The 9,988-nt window shown below is 41.6% G+C and overlaps 1 protein-coding gene across 3 annotated transcripts; it reads left to right on the top strand.

Annotated features, from left to right (window-relative positions):
- Positions 1-83: 83 nt before the first annotated feature.
- Positions 84-9,144, top strand: npat (nuclear protein, ataxia-telangiectasia locus). 3 transcript variants are annotated; one of them, XM_013911303.1, is made up of 17 exons: positions 84-284; positions 450-568; positions 660-720; positions 814-886; positions 1,084-1,124; positions 1,473-1,715; positions 1,815-1,890; positions 2,731-2,854; positions 3,280-3,368; positions 3,476-3,557; positions 3,639-3,735; positions 3,852-3,968; positions 4,454-5,869; positions 6,187-6,287; positions 6,759-6,852; positions 6,984-8,320; positions 8,922-9,144. In XM_013911303.1, the coding sequence occupies exons 1-17, from the start codon at positions 248-250 to the stop codon at positions 9,000-9,002; spliced, it is 4,188 nt and encodes a 1,395-aa protein (XP_013766757.1). In that variant the 5' UTR covers positions 84-247; the 3' UTR covers positions 9,003-9,144. The 3 variants fall into 3 exon arrangements, with proteins under 3 accessions (XP_013766757.1, XP_005720630.1, XP_013766750.1); XM_005720573.1 differs by having other exon boundaries at positions 3,277-3,368; positions 3,870-3,968; XM_013911296.1 differs by having other exon boundaries at positions 3,277-3,368.
- The last annotated feature ends 844 nt before the right edge of the window (positions 9,145-9,988 follow it).

Genomic DNA, 9,988 nt, shown 5'->3' with positions numbered 1-9,988 from the left:
CCAGATAGATTTTTTCTATTTGGACTACAACTACCACAATTCTAATCAATAGCTTGGTCTTGGTACTTCCGGGTTATACGTGCTTGAGTTCCCCGCCTTTTGAGCAGTATTGTGAAGACGTCGCCTTCACAATAATATCACTGACGTGGTTTCATTTCAGTCAGTTTTTGAGCTTCTCGGAGACTTTTTCTGAACATGGAGTTACCTGTTCACATTTGAGGCCGCTTTCACCAACAATTAGTCGGTCATGTTGCTACCGTCTGACGTCGCTCGGCTTGTTTTGGGTAAGTCTGGTCGTCCATAGCAGACGAGTAGCTGTGGGGTTAGCCAGCAATGACAGTCGAGTGTAAATGGGTGGCTTTAGCCTCACAGCCTTAACGGTTGATTGGGCTGCAGTTGGAGGGTAACTGTTACTGCTGACTGAGGTGCTACTAATGTCCTTTCGCTAGGGTACCTCCAAGAAGAGGGACTGTCAGCTACAAGCCAAGCTTTCATTCACGAGAGCCCCAACCTGAAAGAGTATGCCGAGCACACCACAGGAGATGGGACTATTCCTGCTTGCGTTTTTGTAAGTGTGCCTTCCTCCCTCTTGTAAGCCGCCTCCACAGCCTGTCATGATTACAGCTGACTGCATTTATGTTTAATCTTTCCTCACACAGTCCATCTTTGGGAAGAGCCTGACAACCATTTTAAATGAGTATGTAGCTGCTAAAACAAAAGGTAAGCCATTCAGAGGATGTCTTTAGTGTTTTATGACCGATTATTGTTCATATGTCATGGTTTGTTGCTGATGATTAGTCATATTTTCAACAGAGTCTTGTCATGAGGTTCCCGTCATGATGACTTCATTGTGGAAAAAGCTGGATTTCACACTCAACCAGATTAAGTAATGAGCTTCACTAATAATTGTGTGATAGCATAGGATGCATGGGGCTGATTTTGAAAAATGATTTCTTATTGTTTTCTATTGTTGATTGGTATGTTGTTGTGAGACGAAAGATAAACATCTGCTGCTGTGTTTCTGAATGCTAAAACTTGGTGAAGTGAATCAATATGTGAATATTTTTCTGCATCTTTCCTTAGGTCATTGCAGAATTCCCCTGCTATATCAGCATGTCAGAGAAGTAAGTTTGTCAGGTTGTTTGTTTTGATGTAATGGGCTAATACATGGTGATGTAGCTGAAAGCATCAGGTTTAATGCATTGATGCATTTATGTAGAAATATACCTATAACGTAGGAACAGAAACTGTTTGAAAAGGGACTTCCCTAATCATGAGCTTATTGTGATTATAGTTGCCTGTTCCTAAAACCCCAGGAATTGGCATGTTACCCAAATAACTTCTGAATAAAAACATTGTCTATACATCAAATTGGGAAATTGGCACCATGATTACTTACAGTTGTCAAACAGTGCCTCAGCATTCAGGTTTTATATGTAACCTATTTACTTATCAGCCTCTGTGTGTTGCAGCACGTTCACGTGTTGGATTGGCAAACATGGCTAGACAGCAGGTCCTTGCCGTGGCTTCTGCGGGTGCTGTTGTCTGTTCATCGGTTTCTGAGACAAGCACCATCATCAGCCCAGCGCACACCTCCCACAGCATGCTTGCCCACTCCACCCCAGTGTGCTACAGTGGTCCGAACAGCAGACCAGCTTTTGGCAGTGGCACAATCCAGCATATTCATGACAGCAGCCGATTAATGACTACACCCAGTCAGTAATATAACACACAACTGAGTACAAATGCTAAAGTAAAGTAATGCTAAGATCACAGCTTTTTTAATAATAAATATTCAAACTTATTCGTTACAGGGGATTCACCCATGCAGATCATTGTTTCAGAGCATCGGCTAAATCCAGGCCCAATGTCTCCTGGTCGAAGGAAATGGTATGAATAGTTGTTAATGCTTTACTATAGGTGTTATTACATAAACATCTGTCCAGAGTGCTAAAGACCAGACTAATCTAAAGTGGATGGAAAAATTAGCTTTCGTTGTACATAAATTGTGCATGGACATTGCTGTTATAATGACTTTACAGTATCACTGAATAAACCTTTCGCATTGCAGAAAATGTGACTAATGATTGCAGAAACAACAAACATGTATTTGGTGTGTTGCATAATCCAGAATGTTAGTGATTCAGTAGCTTTTCTTGCTAAGGGTTTGTCAAACTTCACAGGGTGTTTACTGTAAAATGACAGTTGTGATCTTGAGCATGAAAAAAATGCATCAGGTAGGGATTGTGAGCAAGTTTGATTCATTTCTGACCAATCTAGGAGTAGTGATCCTTCTGAACTGTGGATGGAGAGGACATCAGATGCCATGTCATAAGCTAATTGGTTCTTTGGCTGGTTGAGCTAAAAAAAAAAAAATGCTGATTGTAGTTAATTTCACATGACATTAATCAGTCACAAGGCTGTGTCACTGCTTATTCTAAATGACTCAATATCAGTATGTTGTTCCTTAATCTGCGCACACACCGGAAGCAATCCTCAGTGATATAGCCATAATCAGAAACCATAGAAAGTGATATTTGGCGACTTCAAGGGACTGCGACGAAAAGAACATGCTGGTGACGCAAAGTCAACCTGGAATATTGTCTGTGCTGGGTCACCCCAACTTCATTGATTAATTTGATCTTCAGCATGTGATATTTCTGTTTGACTTTATTGTGCGGTTATTGTTATTCCCATGGTTTGTTTAAAATGTTTTTCTGTTGTCTTCAGGGACACCCCCAGGAAGAGAAGTGGTGCTCCGAGTGGCTCCAGTGCCCCTAGCAGATCTGCTACAGCTGCTGGCAGCAGCAGTGCAGAACCCCAACCTGAAGAGGCTGTTGATGAAAACTTCCCTGTAAGTAAATGGCCTGGCCTGTATTTGTACAGCGCTTTACTCAGTCCCTAAGGACCCCAAAGCGCTTTACACTACATTCAGTCATCCACCCATTCACACACACATTCACACACTGGCGATGGCAAGCTACGTTGTAGCCACAGCTGCCCTGGGGCGCACTGACAGAGGCGAGGCTGCCGGACACTGGCGCCACCGGGCCCTCTGACCACCACCAGTATGTCAGTAATGCTAGGTTTCCTGATCGCAGAGAAAAATTAAAGACTACACTTCAATAACATATTAACAAATCCACTGACATTGTTGTTTAAAACCTTGTTGATCTGCTGAATGGTCATATATCAGTCTGTGTCTCTAGATACAAAGAAAAATTACTTTATTGCATCAGAAATGACATACTCTCTGTTTCATCTCACTCTTTACAGCAGCTTGTGATACAAAACGCACGTGACAAGATACTGGGTGACAGGTCCTTACAAGAGAAACTTGCTGAAAACATCAACAAAATCCTTGCAAAGTAAGTAACACGATAGGACTCTTCATTTTGTTTGCACTTGGATGTATTGTGCACAGTTTTTGATAATGATTGTGCTGTTTCCTACTCTGTTTCATCACTACTATCAGTGAGCCAATGCCCCAAACATCAAAGGGTTCTTCAAGTACAGTGGAAACAGACCAGTCTATAGATGAAATACTAGGATTACAGGTGATTTTTTTTTCTTAACATTTTGCTTGTAATATTTTCACTTTTTCTGTGTAATTTATTATTATTTACTCACGTATACAGGGGGAAATTCATATGAGTGACGACGCCATCCATGACATTTTGGAGCAAACTGAGTCCGACCCAGCTTTTCAGGCTCTCTTTGACCTCTTTGACTGCAGTAACTATGACCTCATTTACTTTAATGTGTTTTCCTTTAAATAATGGTTCGCAAATGTCTGTAACAGTTTAACTAAAGAACTTTTTGTAAGACTTTTTATAAATTGATGTTTGCAGATAAAACTAAATTTGCAGATGGAGAAGCAGGAGATGGCGATACGAGCAGTAGTCCAGAAGAGACCGACACTGCTGGAACTACATCTGCAATCAGACTCCTTCAAAATATTGATACAGGTAGTCTGTCATAATCTAAACGTCGAAAAGGCAGCATAAATGTCTACAGAAAGTCTGGAAGGGGCTTAGAGGTGTAAGGCTGTAGCTTCTTGAGCTTCTAACAGTTGGTAAACTTTGTAAACTAAGTCAAAAATTGAAAAGTACCTATAATTATTCCTAATTTAAGAACTGAAATGAACTGCAGGAAAATACTAGCCATGACGAAGAGGTGGAGTGCACTTTCAGACAGTCTCTCCTGCAAGACATTCATGGTGTTGTTCACAGTAGTGTTGAGAACTGTGGGGAAAAAGAGTGGTTGACAGCTGGTTACAGGAACATCCCTGCCACTTGGACTTCATAAAACCTGGAAGCATCAGTTATGAAATTATAATAAAAATCCAAACATTTTTCCAAGTTTAAATAACTTTCTATGAGAGGTCAAGCAGGTTATCATTTCTGCTAACAATAGAGACAAATGAATAATTGAACTCTGTTTCTATTTTCAGGTGCCACACACAGTGATTCACCTGCTTCAGATACAACACCAATGACGGTGAAGACGAAACCTGGGCAAGAGCGAAAGACAAGAAAGTCCGCTCCTCCAACACTGTTAAAGAAAACAGTTCTTGGTCCCAGTGGCAGATCATCCAGGATTGAAAACAGTTCAGCCAGACTGATAGTGAGTCAAGGGGATCCCCGAGGTGTCTCAAGTGCTCCAACAAACTCAAACAGAAAAGAAAAAGATGCACTTTTCACTAACACTGTCAATGAAACACCAATGGATATTGATGAACCACTGAATACACCTCCCCCTCCTCCTTTGGACAGTTTGGCCACTCAGGAGCCTCCCGCAAAGGACAGCACTTCTATCGCGCCTGTCTTTGGTGAATCTTCCACAGATCCCTCGCCAGTGGACTCTGGTGCTTTTCCTGAGCCAGAGGAAACATCGGCCTCAAATATGAACAACCAAAAAGAACCTAAACAATCACAAGAGTTTAAAGATCAACCTGGTGCACCCGGAGCATCATCTTTGCCTCCCGAACAAGCTCAGCTGAACATCACTCCAGCGCCCGCCGCTGACCTACCTCAAATATTACTCTCAAACAGTGGAGGAGATACTCTACCAGTGTCTACTTTCTCAGTAATATCAAAATCTGTCTTAAAAACATCCTCTTCTACAGATACTACAGCTTCAGCAGCCTCACCCTCATCTGCTTTTATTGCTGCCCCATCTACTGCAACACCTGCCGCACCAACGTCTGCTTCTATCTCTGCAAGTCCAAGAGCTGCACATGCCTCATTTACAGCTGCCTCACCCGCATCCTCGTCCTCCTCCTGTGCCCCCGTTGCCCCTCCTCCTGCAGCTTCAGTTGCAACAACAGCTGATCTGTTAACCACAAGCATCCCAAACACGGCTGCAACAGACTCCAGTAATGTCATGTCTTTGAAAATAATCATAAGTGATAACCAGGATGAAGGTTCTTCCAGCGACACAGCCTTAAACCAGGCAATTTCCAGCATTTCTGGAGACAAGATTCCCACCATTTACGTTTCCTCCCCAGCTAAGCCGGTGGGATGCCCTGAAACTCCAAAGGCCAACATGGATGAGGTGGCGCAGGCAGTTAGTGGATTACAAAGTTCTGAGGCATTTGCTAGTCCTCTGAGCAGCAAGGCTGGAGCAGTAACTGCATCTCCACTAACTGGAACGTCACAGGCCCAGCAGAGCTATATAATTCAATTACCCCTGGATGCAACTAACCCTGCCCTCCAAGGAGCCAGCTATTTCCTTGTAACAGAGCCCCCATCTACCGAAGCTGAAGGCAGACAGGTGGTGCTGCCTGCTGGTGTCTCAAACGGACAGTCTTTACCCACAAATCAATATGCGGTGACAACACCAACTCGCTCTACAAGTTACTCCACTGGTAAGAGACAGAAGGCTGCAAAACTGAGTCATCCCACAAACATTACATCTATAAGTGAATGTAAGGTAGTAAGCAATGTGCAGTGTGTATAACAACATACTTTTCCACATTATTGCACTGATTACAGTCCAAAATATTGAAAGTAAAGTTCTTTTGGCAAAAGATTGTAGGGACACTGTCGTTAAGCAATTTATTTATTTATTTTTGAGTTATCAATGGCAACAAGGCATGTCCATGTTTAATCTTTTCCCTTCACTTTCAATAACTTTCTCAGTATCATAATTATCAAACTATGACATCTGTGCTCCTGTTTGAAGGGTCAGCACTCGTCCTGCCATCACCCATGAAGCCCATGATGCTTCCTGTTTCTGTTGTAGGACCGAATCCTGTGGGGAAAGTGCAGATGGTGTCCAATCAAGTAAGATCATTTTATTGTTAGTCGGAGCATGTGGTTTGCGGTTAAAAGCATTTCCTTTCTTACCATTTTAACCAGAATGATGGAGTGAGAAAAGCTTTATTTCTTTATTAAATGAGACACTTTCAGACCAAATTGGCTGCTAAGTAAACAAAACTGTCCAAACTTTGCCACTCTCAGGTCAATGTGTTAACTTTATCTTGTGTGCAATGCAAACTGGTAAATAAAATGTATTATACATTGTATTTCAAAGGATAAACATACTCTTTAACCTTTACATACTGTTCATATTCTATGCTAGTATGGCTTGGGTCAGTTTTGACCCAGTCAAGTTTCTGTTCAATTTTGAATTGAAGATCTGTTTGATTATTGTTTATCCAAGACTTTCTGTAAGTAAGACATTCTGCTTCTACAAGGAGTCCCAGTTGACTTCACATGTAAACCACATTAACCCATTCATTGTTACATTTACAGCTTATTGCCATACAGAATCCTGTATCAGTAGAGCAGACAGAAACTGTCCCGTCCAAAACTCCCACCGTCGCAAGCAAACAACCTGTAGCTGCTGGTAAGTTAAAGGTTAACCTGCTTCTCCATGGTGAAGATGTATACTGGCTAAAAATTATATGGTATCCTTTTTTGAATGCATCTTTGCTCAGCATAATGTTTTAATTTCACGGCCTCATTTCTAAATTCCAGGCACTGAGAAAAATCTGGGCAGTAAAGAGGTTCAACCTGTATCAGCTGGAAACACAGACCAGCAGGATGCAGAAAAAGGTGCCAGTCACAGGAGAATTTTATGTTTTGACTCTTCTGCAGACATTCAACCACAAACTGCTAAAACAACTACAACCAGCACAGCCATGACTGCAACTACATCCCCATCACCATCTATCCAGCAGACTGAGAAAACTAATACAGAGTCGGTTGTTCGAATAAGACCTACTATCCTGGGTGGCAACAAACCCAAGAGGAGGGTAGAAACTGTCAGATGTTTAGCAAGTCCGCAGGCTGGAGTAAGCTTAGTGAAGGAGCCCTTTTCTTTACAACAGTACCAGAAAGATTCTGCTAAAAAGAGCTCTCGCAAGCAGGATCATAACACCCACAAGCAGGAGTCTCAAAGTGCCAGTACCAGCAGTGCTGATGCTTCAAAGGTTGAGGCTGGAAAAAAGTCAGAATCAGAAAAAAGATCCAAATCTGTTGCGAGGAAATGCAGTCAGGATGCACATAAAGATAACTCAAAACCTAAGGATTCGTATAACTCCAAGTCAGAGTCTGATTCTGCACTAAAATCAGGAAGTAGGAAGGACAAAGAGGAAAGCAGCAGGAAAGAATCTGCAGAGAAGGTACCTTTGAAACCACGTGAGGGACGTACAGAAAAGAAGACTTCCTCTCAGGAAATGCCAAATGTCACAGCTAACAAAGAGAATGAAATGAAGGGTAGCATGCAAGACCAACAACCTTCATCCTCAGCATCAAGAGACTTGAGCCCTCCAGCTGTCACTCAGCCAGCATCTCAGAGTCAGTCCAAAGTTACAAAAACACCGTCTAAAACCAGTTCTCTGGCTAAACAAGCAGCTGAGATGCTTCAGGACATTCAAGGGCTCAAATCTCCCGCGAATCCAGTCAAAGGGCTTGGTGTAAGCAGTTCAGACCTTCCTGGAAGTGGCAGTAAGCAGGAAGCACCTGCTGATTGTCCCAGGACTCCTCGACAGAAGGGAAAGGTTAAAGATGGAGAGGGTACTCCAAAGCATCTAATGCCTCCCAACACCCCAGATGTACCTGGCTGCAGCCCTGCCAGTGAAGCCGGCAGTGAAAACAGCATTAACATGGCTGCTCACACACTTATGATTCTTTCACGTGCTGCCATCGCCAGGACAGGCAGTCCACTGAAGGACAGTTTGCGTCAGGAGGGGATAGGAGAAAACTCGCCTACTAGCTCGAAGAACTCAAAGAAACGCAAGCAACCTATTTCAGCATCAAGCCCCCCTCCAAAGAAAGAATCAAAACGATCTCCCACCAAAAAGAAAGACCGAGTAAGTACAGCAGCATGGTTTTTGTCCAGTCTTTTTTTCCTCTTTATTTTGTATTCAACTCTTTTGTGTTTTGTTGTGTAGTGATTATCAAAGGTGTGTGGACACCAGATGAACTTCCATTGCGTATCAGTCCTTTTTACGTGTTTATTATTTATTTATGGAACCTAATCTAATTTACTAAATAAAGTACACTTTGTTATTATGCCCAAGTACTTCATAGTCTCTTCAAAATATGCATATTTGGTACAACATACACTTGCAGTATGATGAAGGTGGAATGAGGTGCTTGGGCAAATACACAGCCAGTTAACTGGGTCCTAACACCCTGGCATCCTGTGCGATTGCTGGTCTTGCTTGTTGGTAAGCTATGTGACTGTTTTGAAAGCGTGACAAGTTTCTTGCCAAATATGAGGACCACTCAAAGAATCTTGACACTGCACATCTTTGGATCATCCAGCATTAAACTTGCCAAGTGTAAAGTAGATGTTGAGTTGTCAAGAAAAGCAAAGCAAGTAAAGACAAACACATACACACGAAGGCAGATGTTTGATACCTTGTTCTGTCATAAAACTCTTATTTATTGCTTTCATTTTATTTGCAGGAAAGAAAGAAAATTATAGATTATTTCCCTGAAGACTTGGATGTGGATAAGTTCCTGTCTTCACTTCACTATGATGAATGAAACCGGACACGCCAGCAGGAAAGGATTGTCGTAACTTGTGTTACAATCCAGAAATAGAACAAGCCCTCTGATAACACAGTACATCTGGTTCCTGTTAATAACTTTGCCTGAGACATTAAAGTTGAAATGGATTTTTCAAAAAGTGTGGGAATTTTGGCAAACCCCCTTTCCTCCAGTGAAGGTGACATATCTTATGATCATGTTGCAACAGTAGCAAAGCAACCATTGCACTTTTGATTTTTTACACTTTTTACTCAGTAATGAACATGAGGACATTGATTTACACTCTGACTTATGTTGTGGAACAGTTTTGATTTTGGGCACTTTGGCAGAGTGGGTGTGTGTTGTTAATGGTCGACTCAAAGAATTGCCTTGGTCAATATTTGACTCCTTTGATAAATACTGGCCTATTTGACACCTGACAGGTCTGTATCTAAAATTACACTTTGGAATATGTTTCTAGCAGACATTTTTAAAAACACTGAAGTATAGCTCCTGTTTTTGAGTTGAGAAACATTTTGTTATTTGAAAAATAAAAAAACTAGTGTAAATATAAGTTTTAGTAGCATGAACATGTATATTACCTTTTTTCAGAATCAGATGCTTTGTTGAAGCTGTTCACATTTGTATACTTGGCTTCATTTTAATAAAACAAAGAAAATCATGCTTGTTCTTTTGTCTACATTTAAAGCCATACTTACTAAGTCCCTATAAAGACTAAAAGAACACGTGTTTTTTTTTTTGTTCAGTGTGAATGTTGTGTGAAGGCTGGGACAACACCACAGGATGATAAGGAAATCTGGAGCTCTAGAAAGTATAAGGTTTGTCAGTGTTGTCCTTTGATGGCTGAAAATGTTGAGGAAATCCTTCAAGGATGCTTGTGTCACATTTGAACTCTGATGTTCATAACCTCAGGCAGCCAGACTGATTTGTAGATTCTACTGGTGCCAGTGACGTTTAGGTGTACCGCGTGACTCAAGGTACAT

The sequence above is a fragment of the Pundamilia nyererei genome, unplaced genomic scaffold (genome assembly GCF_000239375.1).
Source record: "Pundamilia nyererei isolate P.nyererei 1_Seehausen unplaced genomic scaffold, PunNye1.0 scaffold00003, whole genome shotgun sequence".
In the NCBI taxonomy this organism is placed as follows: Eukaryota; Metazoa; Chordata; class Actinopteri; order Cichliformes; family Cichlidae; genus Pundamilia; species Pundamilia nyererei.
Note: the sequence above shows the minus strand (reverse complement) of the source record. Positions and strands in the feature narration are given on the sequence as shown.

What these genes read in the sequence shown, in the direction of transcription:
- npat (XM_013911296.1), top strand. Translation starts at nt 248, where the DNA reads ATGTTGCTACCGTCTGACGTCGCTCGGCTTGTTTTGG. An exon ending in CTGTTGATGAAAACTTCCCT is followed by an intron (nt 2,855 to 3,276) that starts GTAAGTAAATGG and finishes CACTCTTTACAG; the next exon opens with CAGCTTGTGATACAAAACGC. An exon ending in TGCAGATGGTGTCCAATCAA is followed by an intron (nt 6,288 to 6,758) that starts GTAAGATCATTT and finishes TTACATTTACAG; the next exon opens with CTTATTGCCATACAGAATCC.